At 35.7% G+C, this 15,885-nt stretch overlaps 1 protein-coding gene across 1 annotated transcript in view; it reads left to right on the top strand.

Annotated features, from left to right (window-relative positions):
- Window positions 1-15,885, top strand: part of LOC127865908 (fibropellin-1-like) — a 68,537-nt gene that overhangs the window by 14,945 nt on the left and 37,707 nt on the right. The window contains exons 7-9 of the mRNA XM_052405973.1: window positions 1,534-1,647; window positions 2,062-2,175; window positions 5,363-5,476. Of these exons, the coding sequence (XP_052261933.1) occupies window positions 1,534-1,647; window positions 2,062-2,175; window positions 5,363-5,476 (342 nt within the window). The remainder of the gene's footprint in view (window positions 1-1,533; window positions 1,648-2,061; window positions 2,176-5,362; window positions 5,477-15,885) is intronic.

Here is a 15,885-nt window from a genome sequence, read left to right as displayed (position 1 = left end):
TGGGGTATATCGATATTGACCCATACAAATGTTCTGGCCATGAGTTTTTAAATGTGTCATTTGGGTTTAAAAAGCATCTATGACTTGATAAACATTAACAGTCGTTGGTGTTATTGTTCCAGTCGGAATGTTCATCGTCCTTACTAGATGAATGATTTCGATTTAACGGATCAATACATTTTGTCAACTTGTTTGACTACTTTGCTTAATCCTCAGCATCTGCACTAATCCTCCCATGTTTTTGCTATTTGCTTCAGGTATAAATGTCCACAAATCTGTTACTACTTAAATCTCTCAGCTAGCCCAAACGTCAATCTATGAGAGTTTCGGGCTTTAGGGTTGCACCTCTATTCCTCTTGTTACCGTGGCTATAACTCACACAAGGGCTTTCTATAAACACGTCGCTTGATATAACATTTCATACCCTTTAAACATATCCCATGACATTCTCTCCATTTAAAGACTTGTCGAGTACACTTTTAGGCATTTTGTATTTATTGTACTTAATAGATGCCGAAATTTTCATTATTGAGTTTGTGTAGTAACAGAGAACTATGGTAATATGCGCTTAACTGATGTAACGGTCCATCAACGTCCCTTTCTGCTCAAAGATACATTATAATCAGTAATACGACCCATCAACCCGCTATTTAGACGAACGCCTGGCAGAAGCTTCGTTTGTTAAAATATAACACTACAGACTAATTTTATACACTAATGAGACATTGTATAACATCTTCAAACTGCTTGGCCACACACAAATACACACACACGCGCACGCACTCACGCACGCACACGCACACACATACGTACATGCGGGCTCTCCTTGAGTGAACCATCCTGTTTCTTGTACAACAGGATCATGCTTGAATTTTACAATTAGCACAAATATCCACAATTTAAGTTATACAATTCCAAGACTGTTGTTTATCTTACGATTGATTGATTGCTGATTACCATTTGCTGATTGAGCCGATTAAAAACTCATCCATATCATTTTTATTTCAAATTTTGGCAAATACAATAAAGATGTTTTTAACCAGTATTGAGTAATTTCGCAACATATTTAATAATTATATAACAAATTGTTAATTCCATGCTTACCGAAAAGTGTGTATAAGCGAACATATTGGTTGACATTTCGGTATAATCTTTAATTCTAATTTGATCAATTTACTCTCCAACCACATATATCACACTATTGATATATTTGTCAAAATGCTGAAACGGGCGGTCTACTTGAAAATCGTATGGGAAATCTTTGGGCTCTCAATGATACATTGTACCAGACTGGCATCATTCAGATTCTTGATTGAGGATATGTTTCAAACTATAAATCCACTATTCACACCCAAATCCGGGTGTGTGACGTTTTCTACCGGATTAGCGATTTTGTTGTTGCTTGTTCAATTTTACGCTTACATGGCGAATTTATACACATCTTTTAATATGTGTCGGTACGGTTTGATCTACATCAATAATGTAACCACGTTGATTAATTGAGACATTGTGATTGTTGTGTTTATCGTTCAGATACCAACGAATGCGCAACTGCGCCGTGTAAGAACGGCGCAACATGCACTAATCTTCAAAACACGTACTCGTGCACATGCTCACCGGGCTGGCAAGGACACAGCTCTGATCAGGGTATGGTTATAAAGAACCTGTGACCATCCGTGTTAAATTCCCTTTAAATATGTTTCCGGTGGCTATTTTTTCACACAGCTATTTCATACCCAGCCTGTAAACGGATGGCTTTTTATGATTAGCAAATTGTGCCATACAAGTCAATCGCGTATCGAATTGTATTACCGTTTCGTAACATTATACATTTGTTAAATACTTGTCTTGGCGTGTTGTTAAATGGATCGATGTGGCCACAAATGCATAGGCTACGTGTGGCGCTCAAAGTTATCACTCTGTTGCACATGCTCAAAACGAACACTGCGTTTGAAGCATTATTGCTAAATTTAATATGAACGCCCTTTGTCCACTATATTCAATGTAATATAAGCGTTTTTTTCCAATAAACATAATTGAATGTAAACGAATGTATTTCAGATATCAACGAATGCGTACCCGCCCCGTGTAAGAACGGCGCCACGTGCAATAATCTTCAAAACGCGTACGCATGCACATGTTCACCTGGCTGGCAAGGCAACAACTGTGATCAGGGTATGGCTATACATTGCTTGAAAATAAACACACTTCTTTGATTGCATTTCAGCTATTATTATTTTTCTATAACAATATCTTACAAAACTTTTGCATACACAGCGTGTAAACGATTGGCCTTATTTTTAATTATTAAATATTTCTATTGCTTATCAATGGTTTTGATAATGGTACTGTCATTTCACAACTTAATATAGTTGTTAAATTATGACCATCGCGTATGTGGTTTAAAGTAGGGAAATGCATTTTGTTATGCATTATGATGTCAGTTTAAATGTGTTATTCATATTAAATATGAATTACGGAATGGACATTATAGTGTTTTTTTAATGAGAAAGATGGCGTCCAAAATGGCTGCTTAAGTCAATATACCTCATCAAAACTTGCTGCCTAAACCAAGATCGTATCCCAAATTTGGCTTAAGAATAACGCATGTAGAAACATTACAACTTTATTAGAACTTAAGTGTAAAATACGTGTCTGATTGAATGAATGTTAATATAAACTGTGCAGAGTATAGTATTACATGATGATATCACCATGATCCTTATATTACGATATAATTTATATCTTTGTATAAAGCACACTCTATGAATATATGATTTATAATAAATGAAAATTTACCGGTGTTATGTCAAGGGGCAAATTAGCTATCAATTGTAATACCATAAAACGTATTATTTTTTTAACTTTTGTTCATTAAGATCATGTCGTATTTGTGCGTGTTGATCTTATGCTGTCAGTTGTTAAGCATATGGATATGTTCTTGTGTTAATATGAGTACGTTTCACAACTTTTGTCTTTCATTCCGACGTTTCCATTAACACACCTGTATGTGGGGAGTTGTCATAGCATGCTTCAGAGGATTGTTTATTAGCGATTGCATAGTCGCTAGTTATACTTGCTTTTCATGGCTGTTAGAACGTTGTTTACCTTGTTATAAACCTTTTCTATAATGGAACCCTAATGCTCTGTCTAGACACTACCTTGGTTTCATTATTAAATATTGACCTCAACTTTTTCCGGCCATGAGTTGTAAATATCGTTTATGTTTTACACGTCTGTAAATTAGTGACTGAATTTCTTATAATTAGTTAATGTCACTGCTGGTTATATTGTAAATATTGTTAATTCAAGACAAATGCACAGGCTACCTTTATGCTTAACGTCGTCTCTCAGGTGTACATGTCCAAAACGTACAAAGCCTTTAGACAGGTTTTGCTTATTTTATATTCTTGCCTTTTGTTCTATCAGAAGAAAGTAAATTGAAGCGTTATTTCAGATATAAACAAATGCGCACGTGCCACGTGTAAAACACGTGATAAATGTTCACAAGTATGTTACTTCTAATATCTATCAGCAAGCTCAAACGTCAATATATGAGAGTTTCAATCTTTAGTGTTGCACATCTAATCCTCTTCTTATCATGGCTGCAACTCAAACAAGGTTTCTATAAACATGGCATTTCGCTTGATATGGCATTCTATAACCCTAAAAGATGTCCCATGACATTCTCTCCCTTTAAAAACTTGTCGTGTACACTTTTAGAAATTTTGTCCATTTATTTTACTTAATAGATGCTGATTTTGGAATTATTGAGTTTGTGTAGCAACACAGAAGTATGTTAATATACACTTAACTGATGTAGCTGTCCATCAACGCCTTTTTTCTGCTCGAATATACATAATAAAAAGTAATACGGCCTATCAACGCGTAATTTAGACGTTAGCTTGACAGAAGCTAGTTTGTTAAAATTTAACACCACCGAGTAGTGTTATACACAACCGAGACGTTGAAAACACCCTAGAATTGCTTGGCCACACACAAATAAACACACGCGCACACACTCACACACACACATACGATGTGTACAGCTAGTTTGAAATATATTATGAAGAACATGCGTAAAAATGTGTCTTCTTATTTTCGTTGTCGTTTTTCACTTCATGTATAGTCCATAATAAATTAAATGTTTTTTTCTGTGGTTAATATTTAATCTATCTTAAAAATGCCATACAAAAAGACAATTATCCCAGTTTAGAAGCATGCGATTTAGATTTAATAGATTGTGATGGAATGTTAACTGCATAAGTTTGCATAAGTGACCATATTGGCTGACATTTTTGGTATAATTTTGAATGTTGATTTCATAAATTTATTCCCCAATCAGAAAGCATCGTAACAGCATAATAATTTAGGTAGCATACCTAGATACATGTAATTGATAAAGGCATGATTATATAACCACATATATAATTATATATATATATATATATATATATTTGTCAAAATACTGAAACGGGCGGTCAACTTGGAAATCGTCTTGGAAATCTTATGACTCTCAATGATACTAGACTGGCATCATTCATATTCATGATCGAGGATATGTTTCTAAATATTAATCCACTATTCACAACCAAATCCGGGTGTGTAACGTTTTCTACCGGATTAGCGATATGTTGCTGTTTGTTCAATTTTACGCTTACATGGCGAATTTATATACATCGTTTCATATGTGTCGATACGGTTTGTTCTGAACCAAAAATGGAATCACGCTGATTAATTTAGACATTGATTTGTGTTGTGTTTATCGTTCAGATACCAACGAATGCGCAATTGCGCCGTTTAAGAACGATGCCACGTGCACTAATTTTCAAAATGCGTACTCATGCACATGCTCACCGGGCTGGCTAGGCAACAACTGTGGCCAGGGTATGGCCGATAATTGCTTGACAATAAACATACTTGGTTTATTTCATTTCAGCTACTTTTCTTTGACAAAATTTAACATAGCATACGCAACCTGTAAATGAGTGTAAATGAGTGACCTTATTTATAATTAGTTTATATCATTGCATAAACTCTATCTATAATGCCTTCAGGCGGGTTGCAGAAACATGGCAAAAGAGGGGGTTGAACGGAAGAAAGTGTGTATTAACAAGGCGATTCACGTGCCTTTTAAGCCATGTTATGTGCTTTTCATATCCATAAACTGGTCCACGCGTAGTTACTTCCTATTTTTAGTTTGATTCAATGAAGTTATTATGAACTTTGTTAATAACTCCAGCCTTCGGCGACTTTCCAATCATAAATAGGGAACTGAATAAGCACCGGTTTCCTCGTGCATGCAGGGATACAGGCAATGACTATTTAATTATATTATTTAATGTAAACGAATGTATTTCAGATATCAACGAATGCGTACCCGCCCCGTGTAAGAACGGCGCCACGTGCAATAATCTTCAAAACGCGTACTCATGCACATGTTCACCTGGCTGGCAAGGCAACAACTGTGATCAGGGTATGGCTATACATTGCTTGAAAATAAACACACTTCTTTGATTGCATTTCAGCTATTATTCGTTTTCTATGACAATATCTTACAAAGCTTTTGCATACTCAGCGTGAAAACGAATGGCCTTATTTTTAATTATTAAATATTGCTATTGCTTATCAATCGTTTTGATAATGGTACAGTCATTTCACAACTTAATATAGTTGTTAAATTATGACCATCGCGTATGTGGTTTAAAGTATGGAAATGCATTTTGTTATGCATTATGATGTCAGTTTAAATGTGTTATTCATATTAAATATGAATTACGGAATGGACATTATAGTTTTTTAAATGAGAAAGATGGCGTCCAAAATGGCTGCTTAAGTCAAGATACCTCATCAAAACTTGCTGCCTAAACCAAGATCGTATCCCAAATTTGGCTTAAGAATAACGCATGTAGAAACATTACAACTTTATTAGAACTTAAGTGTAAAATACGTGTCTGATTGAATGAATGTTAATATAAACTGTGCAGAGTATAGTATTACATAACGGCCACCGGAAAAACTTTGCGAAACCGAAATTTCGCAAACTTAAGTACCCTTTTTCTTAAAGATTTGCTACTTTGAGACATAGTATGCGATAAAAGTCTTATCGTTGATTAATAATTGGTTATTTTCACTCAAAAAACGCGTTTTCTTCACTATAAAATTTATAAGCAAAGTTGGGGTTCCCATGGGATTTTTGCATTTTCCCATGGGATTTTCGATTTTCCCATGGGATTTTTTCTCCCATGGGATTTTTTTTCTCCCATAATTTGCAAATAGGAGAAAAATCCCATGGGATTTTGAACATTTTAAAAAACGTGTTTTATTTGCGTTTGCAAGTATTTTAACGTTATTTAAGGACTGTATATTGGTTTTATGCCAATTATATATAAAAATATTTAGTAATAAAAAAATCCCATTTTAAAATGGGAGAAAAAAATCCCATGGGATTTTTTCTTATTTTGAGAGATTTATTCATGAAACTTTCAGAAACATCATATTTTATGAAATGATGAACAACTACGATATTTTAATGCGTTTAGTCGTGTTTAAAAAAAAAAAAAAATCCCATGGGATTTTTAAATCCCATGGGATTTTTTCTCCCATGGGATTTTTTTTTCCCATGGGATTTTTTCCAATGGGATTTTTCAGTTTCGTAAGCCGAATAAGTTTCTTAATGCGAAAAACAACAATAAAGGAAATAATAATTATAATTTTGATTAATAAATTGAATAATATAAATAACATGAATATTTTTAAAATGAGTTACAATTAAAGGTTTATGCTAGTAGAACTTATCATTTCTTGTTCGAGCAGATGGTTGAGTCCAATTGGTGAGTATGCCAGCTTAGAACCAGTATAAATGCATCGCAGACAGACAACGCTGTCATACTGTACACACCGCTGAGTAACAATCTTTATTGCATTTCATTTTGCAACAGAAAATGAACTCCGTAGTATAATTGATCTTATATATGCCCTCTGCTTTTGAAAGCGTGCAACACATTAACATAACAATAAGTCCATGCCAAAAACTATGTGCAAATTCCATTCAAAGCTATATACACACTATAAAGGTCAGATGACCCGCGTCATGCGAAAATGGGTCTTATGTCATATGCGGCCGAAGTTGGTCCATCCTAGCTTGTCCAACCGCGCAGTCTGGTCAGGTACTACGCTGACTGATATATAAAGTCAAGCCATGATTCGTGGTCTCATATCCAAACTCGGTAGCTCCTGTGCGAAACTTTCACCGGAAACGACGGCACCGAGACGGGCGCTCGAACTTTGCGGATGCGCGTTATATGTTATATATAATAGCGCGATGTGTTTTTTCTTGCCTCAAATTAGTAAGCCCAATCAGCGTTTTATTGTGTTCTTTGCTTCTACTATTAACAAGAACTTCAACTGATACGAACATGAATTTTATTTTAATATGTTTATTTAATGCTCGGAAAACTCATTGTATATTTAGACTACTACTTATAAAACAAAGTCGGGTTTTCAACATCTGTTTTCGGCATAAAAATTGTTATTCCAAACCAGATTTTACGCACTTTACTGTACAAAATACCGTTAGGGCCACCGTGGTTACTCATTAAAATCCAGAGGGCGAGAATGCGAGAACGCGAAAGAACGATGACGACAGTGCGACAATACGATGGCGACAATGCGTTCGTACGATTGCGAAAACGCGCTAGTACGATGACGACAATGCGACAGTGCGACAATACAATGGCGGCAGTGCGATAGTACGGGGGCGACAATGCGATAGTCATATCGTACTGTCGCCGTGGTATCATCGCAATGTCGCCATCGTTCTATCGCATTGTCGCCATCGTATTGTCGCACTGTCGCCATCGCATTTTCGAATTGCCGCCATCATACTATCGCGTTATCGCATTGGCACCATCGTACTATCGCACTGTCGGCTATCGCCATCGTATTGTCGCACTGTCGTCATCGTATTTTCGCACTGTCGTCATCGTATTATCGCACTATCGAACTGTAGTATTGTCGCCATCGTACTATCTCACTGTCGCCATCGTATTGTCGCACTGTCGTCATCGCACTGTCTGATTGTCGTCATCGTATTATCGCGTTCTCGCATTGTCGCCATCGTACTATCGCATTGTCGCCATCGTATTGTCACCCTGTCATCATCGTATTGTCACATTGTCGCCATCGTACTATCGCGTTCTCGCGTTCTCGCCCTCTGGATTTTAATGTGTAACCACGATGGCACTAACGGTATTCCGTAATACTGCTAAAGCACAGTATGATTAGGTCACTCCCAATGCTCAAATCTCTATGTCTATTTTAGTAACAACACATGTCTATGGAAGGATATTTAGGTAAAAGTTACATCATTCGTGGTGAATATTTACATTATGACTGATGCTTATTCTAATTTGCTTTATGACAATTCCAACATGCTTGTTGTCTATTCGTTTATACTTGATGATTGCTGCAACATTACATCATTCATGAATAATATTTACATTATGCGTGATGTTTATTCTAACATGCTTCATGACAGTTCCAACATGCTTGTTCTCTATCGGTTATACTTGATGATTGTTTCAACATGCTTGGTGACTATCCAATGTTTGTGTGTTCATTATTCCTGAAACCAGTCATAATCGGTTTTGCCACTAAGCGTCATTAACAACGGCAGTTAGCAACAGGCAGTAAGCAGAATGCAAGTTACTAAATTATGACATCAGGTGGCGCGCGTTTATTTTCCGTATGTTGAATAAATTACTTTTCGGAAAAAAAAGCGAAAACATCCGAATCATTTTGACTAGTAAACTGAATAAGCTGAATTAGTTCCCTTCGTTATATAATCTCCATTAAACTAAATACGTTCATTATTGCCATGAAGACCAGTAAGTTTACACAATGAATTGACTGCCGTGAATGTTTTTGATATTTGTAAGATGCAATTGGCACTCAAGAAATTATACATGTATTTTATTCAGAACATAACGGGGCTGATGTGTTGGAATTGTGGCTCTTCCCTAGTCCAAATAATTACAGTAGACGTAATCTACCGATGTGCATTGCATATCGACCTCATATTTATAAAGTAGCCCAAACCCCCATTGCCACAGACCTGTGCGTGAAACTTTCAGATTTCTCTAGTCTGTTTACCATGCTATAATTACAATTTCTATAAACACATATTTATCATTTTATGACTATATAATGTCTGTGGTATACAGAGAAACCTGAAAGTTACAAGTACTCGTGTCTAGTACTGTACAACTATTGTACTCCTCGTTGAGAAAACAACTACTTCATCTACATGTATTAAAATATCATAAAACATAATTTTCAATCAAGTTGGAAAAAATCAATAAATAAATGTCATATAAACAGGTTTGTCATGAACGTTGACGTCGCTCTTGGTTACCAGAAAAATTCCCACGCACGGATTTCAACCGTCATTGTTTACAATCAATTAAGTGCATAAGTACTTGAATTTGTATAGTGTTTTTTTAAAGTGTCCAGCTACAGGTGGTTAGCGTGTGGCTATAATACTAGTTAGTGAAAACATATTTTGGAATGATAAGTAATCATATTATAACGAAAAATCAACTTTTCTTAAAAAAAATAAGTTAAATATATATTCAACAAGGTATCCAACTCGAAATCATCCGAAAACGGGATGCATCGTTTTAAACAGCCATTACTTCATCAATTTTGCAGCGATTTTCACGATCTTGGTCTAATTCAACGCAGAAATGTCCAACCGCGCAAATGTATATGTCTTGCAATATTTTTACAAATACTGGGTCAACTTTAAAAAAATAACACGATACACAACTCGCGTGACCCAGCTGTGATCGATCAGACAGTATTCATGACTGAAATCTTCACGGGGAAATGGGCATTTTCCCTGCAAAGTTCACGAACCTCGATACCATAATTCAATAAAACGTATGAAAAAAACATTCTTACCGTGCTTGCCGTAGAATTATGCATCAAAACTAACTGTCCAGCGCATTTTCAAACCTTTGTTTACATACATTTCAACCAACTGACATTTTAAACACAAGAGTGATTTCATTGCTCCAATGCGGAGTTGTGTCTTTACAACTGGAGATTTCATTCATAAATACGGTCTGATCGATAACAACTGGGTCAAGCGAATTATGTATAGCTTTATTTCTTAAAATTTGACCCAGCATGTGTAGAAATATAACAATATATATACATTTCCTGAAAGGAAATTCATTTCTGCGTTGAATAAGACCGGGTCATGAAAATCGCTGCAAAATTAATTTAGTAATGGCTGCTCAAATCGATGCACCCCGTTTTCGGATGATTTCGAGTTGGATACCTTGTTATATATAAAACGGTAGTGATTTTTTTTATATATAGAGAATTTGATTTTTCGTTTTAATATGATTATTTATCATTCAAAAAGATGTTTTCACTAATTATTATCATAGCCACACGCTAACCACCTGTGTGTCCAGCACGTGTGCCGGGAGAACAGGGCTTAATGTATTTTTTGTTAAGCTCTATAATATTTATATCCAATCTGTATGAAAAAATGTCGGTGAACATTATTCCGGTGTTAATTTTTGAAAATATTGAGGCATTCGTTAATTATGGATCAAAAACGGAACATTAATCCGCAAAAAAAACACCGGGCATATTGCATATTAGATCGGACACATGAAATTATTTCGAAAGAAAGCAATAAGAGTTTCAATTCTACATGAGTAAGTCTCGCTGTGCACGATTACGCTCTTACTGCTCGTATATATTTGACTCTTGGCAAATACCTAGTGTTTTATTTTACTTAATCTAAATTGTGTCATGCATCTATATGTACTTAAAGCAGCATGACCAACAGCTCTTTCATATGTGAAAGAGATTGACACGAAATACCTACCCATCTATAATAAAGTTTATATGTGCACTTCAATATTATAGTTTTAAAGCATTTTATGTGGTGCAATATAAAAGTACTCTAGTAAATTTGAAATTATGTAATCGATTTCCTCTCAACATACATGCAAAGTTCCAGATAACTTTTTCAGCAAAATCTTGGTTTACACTCTATAATAATCCAGCCTTAAAGTCTATTATTAATTCTTTTGTTTCAGGTAAATATAATTTTTGGCACATCCGCATTTAGGTTTATAGTCTAAGAAGAGCTAATGACAATTGCCGGGTTACAGCAGACTTTTTGCGATAAAAGGACCAGATAATGGAAAACGTTCGGCTTTTCGACTGTTGTAAAGATGGTCTGTTATTCATAATAACGTTAAAGTGCTGTTGATTTCATAATTGTAATGAGGGCCTAGACGAGTGGGAACTCATTGATAAAATGTTTACATTATATGCATTGATATTGAGTTTTACGCATGATCACACATTTTGTATTCTTATTTTATTTTTCCAATGTGTAACCGTACGCACAGAATTTAAGTCTACTTTTTTACTAAATTTAATTCAATTTTTTACGACTTTAAGCGTCTTATCTGGAGCTCTGCATACATGCATTAGTAGCATATATTGAAATATATCCATAGACTTTCTTTGGTTATTGAAGGTAAATTACTGTACAAAAATTATGGTTAGTCATTAACCAAAAAAAAGTTAAGTCTACAAACACGCGGTTAATTTCGGTTCAGTAGCAAATATCTTACAAAGGTGCGCAACTTCTCCTATAACATAAAATTTCCGTTATACGCCGTAAATTTCCGTAGTCCTCCGTAGCATTTCGGAATGACTGTCAATTGACATCATTGTATCATGCATGATAGTATGTTGCTTTGTGCTTGGGTGAAACTCACATCTTACCATCGCGTTAATTTATTAAACGCATTAATATTTGATTTCATTATGCACTGCGCCTATTGCACAAGTCTCTCTGCACAAACCAACATACACATATGCAGCATGCAATTAACGAACAAGAATGTTGCATCTGTACACATGCATGATACCATTAAGCAGAATGTAAATAGACATTGGACATCAGGCAAGATGTAAGTGTCATCAAGCATGAAAAGGTGTCTACATACTAATTGAAAGTACCATCAAGAATCATGACACAGTCACAAAGAAGGATGTAATTTTTACCTAAATACCCTTCCATATTTGTCGGCACTGTGTGTTTGCTTAATTTCACTGAAGAACGTCTACTGGTAAATCTTACAAAAAAAGTGATAAATAAGACTGAGTAGCAATTTTTTCGGCGTTGCTGTTTAACGTCAAATTTGGCCTTTCAACGAACTTCTTAAAAGCCCATTGAATTTTAATGAAGAAGTTTCCCGCTTGTAGGTCCGAATGAATTAAATCAAATTTTGCAATTGGCAATTTGATAGAAATCCCCATAAAACATTGCACATAGCTTTCTGAAATAAACAGGCCACATTGAACGATATCCAACAGCTCTCTTTGCAAAGACCTATCTAGTGTTTCTTGGCCGTGTAAGATCTATAATTAGAACATCGTCACCTAAACATCTACTAATAGAAGAGCATATTTTGGGGAAACAAATTCAATAAGAGTATAAAACGTCCACGATCAATAATGTGTAGTTTGTTAAAGATATCACGGCAGTAAAAACATAGCACTTTAAAGAGACCACAATCTGGTACATTTGGTCAATTGTTGCGTCCGTGGCGGACAATACATTTTTAAAAAGAAAGCGTACAAAAAAGCAAACACAAAGTTCTTCGTAAGCTTGTTTTAATCTTAAAAACACATAATCGACAGTCATTCCAGTCAAATACAATACTAACAGTCAGCACTATAGAGATCAAAATTGCGGATATAAATATTTAATTCAGGGATATCAAGTGTATCAAGTTCGAATTCCGGAAAAAATAGCCGGTAGTCTGGGGCATTAGGTCCCTAACAGGGATAAAAGGTAAATCCCCGCCCGAGCCGTAGCTAACTGATTTATTGTAGTCTTTCTAGTTGCAATTTCTGGTGAGTACAATGCGGAATATTACGGATATTTGCAACATGTCGAAGATTTTCGGAAAGTAGCGAAGAAGTTTTCGTCAGTTAATATTCATGTCCGTGCCGGCCGCTAACTTATCAGAATCAATAAAAAAGAACCAGGAAAAATCGGTACCGATCGCAAATTTCCGGAATTCCGATAAAGCTTCAACATAATTTGTTCTCAAATGATCGCGTACTCGAACGAATCTGTCCCTACGCCTCCAACTCCCTTTAAATCTCATCGGACGTACATTGATCTCAAAATCTATCCTTGACGACTCAAATCATATTTCCTGAATAGTTTGGCCTATTGACGTCCCTGTAATTATAACAATGGTCTTTTGGATAAACACCGCTAAGTTGTTGCAATATAATAACCGTTTAAAATAGTTACCGGTTTTCATTTAATAAAATGATTAAGTCATATTCGAGATTTCAGCGATTGCCAATATTTTGCTTTTGTTTCTCATAAGCATATGGTGCTTGGTATCTGCTATTGACTCCTATGTAGATTGCAAATATTACATAACCCTTACAGCGGCCGAGCGCAGATATCTGCATTTGGCCGCTAAAAAGAAAAATCTTTGCGCATTAATTTAATTCAAATCTCATTATCATAATCAAAATCATCGTCGTCGTCGTCACTACTACCACCACCACCATCATCATCATCATCATCATCATCATCTTCTTCTTCTTCTTCTTCTTCCTCCTCCTCCTCCTCATCATCATTAACAACAACAGCAACACCAACTTAACATCATCATCAAACAACAATAAACATCGGTAGCATACAATGTGCTTCATCAACCATACATAATTATATGCGTTAAAACACCATAATAGAACAGCATGAATGAAGCTGTCTATTACTCTTTTATATTTCCTATACCAATATTTTTTTTTCGTTAATTGAAGGACTAGTTGAAATCTTCTATAAAAGCCCTCCCACCCCCCCCCCCCAAAATAAAAAAAAATAAAACATAATAATAATAACCCTAGCAAACAAAAATAAACATAGGTTAGTTAGTATACACTGTGCTTTAGCAACCATGCATAATGAATGTTTATGACTTCGGACCGTTGTAATCAAATTTAAAAAAGCAAGATGGTATGTATGCGGCACACAACACATAGATAATTATAGTTTTATACCTTAAACGTAGTTCATCAAAATAAAGATAAGTTATTATCTATGTAATACTTAAATTAGGTTTATAACGTATGCATATTTGTCTAAAACTTGTGAAATGTGATTCGTAAGCCGACGACAACATTATCATTCGGACCCTTCTCCCCACCTAACAATCGAGATTAAACACCTGTGGAGATCCCGATCTTATCAATGAATAAACCGGTTCAATGATGTCAAGTCAAATAAAACATACTATTACTATCCAAATAAATATCTATCAAAAAATGTAAATTGATATACCTACTTAACTAAAACTAAACTTAAACGATTAGCAAGAAAAATATATAAAGAAGAAGCAGGAAAAGTAGACAAATTAATTGTAACATATGTTTTCTCAGTCTCCCACTGTTGAACAATATAAATAGTATTTAACGCCACCCCAAAAGGGATCTTTATCACACGTTTAGCTCAACTAATATATAATTGTGACAGGACAAACTGTCAACAAATACCTTGTTAATGTTTTATACATAACTCCAATCAAAGGTCAACTTCCAAGGAAACTGCGGCATGTTAAAACTGTTGATTATGACAAAATGTTGTTTAGTACAAATCAGTACAATAGCGTCTGTTATGTGGCCTATACTAATCCAGTTAAATAAAACTTTAATCGCAGGAAAGTTTAGATTCTTTACACCTTTAAAGGGGCCTTTTCACAGATTTTGGCATTTTTTTTAACTTATTCATTAAATGCTTTATATTGATAAATGTAAACATTGGATCATAAAAGCTCCAGTAAAAAATCAAGAAAAAAAAAGAAAAAGGAAATGTACATTGCCCGGAGCAGGGTTCGAACCAGTGACCCCTGGAGTCCTGGCAGAGTCCTGTACTATAAACGCTTATGCCTACTGAGCTATTCCGCCGAGTACACATTCTCGACGTATTTTATACCTTATATAAGCAATCTTCGTAGTTTCACAAAATTTAACGACAAAAACAGAACTCTCCAAATTATTCAATCGTTTCGCGTTGCAACGCTTTATAATTTTTAGGTTTTAAAATCGTCAAAAGATGCATATAATGGCTATATTAGAGCATGGTTAATGTTCAGTATTACTGTTTCCTCACAAATATCATAACTAAAACGAAAACTTACGAATCTGAAACAACTTTTTTCAATTTTGTCAATTTACCAAAGCGTGAAAAGATCCCTTTAAGAAAATATATATAACAGTTCTTTCCTGTTTTAACAAAATGATACATTTAAAAATAAATTATGAAGCATCGCTAGCAATATTAGAAAGAGAAGAAGAAGGAGAATTATTATCAATAGTAGCAGTAGCAGCAGCAGCAGCAGTAGCAGCAGTAGCAGTAGCAGTAGCAGAATCAGTAGCAGTAGCAGCAGCACTAGCAGTAGCAGTAGAAGTAGCAGTATCAGTAGCCGTATCAGTAGCAGTAACAGTAGCAGCAGCAACAGCAGCAGAAGCAGCAGCAGCAGCAGTAGTGGCAGCGGCAGTGGCAGTGGCAGTAGCAGTGGCAGTAGCAGTGGCAGTAGCAGTAGCAGTAGCACTATCAGTAGCAGCAGCAGCAGCAGCACTGGCAGCGGCAGTGGCAGCGGCAGTGGCAGTGGCAGTGGCAGCGGCAGCGGCAGCGGCAGCGGCAGTGGCAGCGGCAGTGGCAGTGGCAGCGGCAGCGGCAGCAGTAGCAGTAGCAGTAAGAGTAGCCGAAGCAGTAGCAGTAGCGGCTTTTTGCTTTTTTGTTTTAGAAGTGTTTGTCGT

The sequence above is a fragment of the Dreissena polymorpha genome, chromosome 1, assembly GCF_020536995.1.
Source record: "Dreissena polymorpha isolate Duluth1 chromosome 1, UMN_Dpol_1.0, whole genome shotgun sequence".
Classification (NCBI taxonomy): Eukaryota; Metazoa; Mollusca; class Bivalvia; order Myida; family Dreissenidae; genus Dreissena; species Dreissena polymorpha.
The sequence above is the reverse complement of the archived record's forward strand: the minus strand, read 5'-3'. Positions and strand labels throughout refer to the sequence as shown.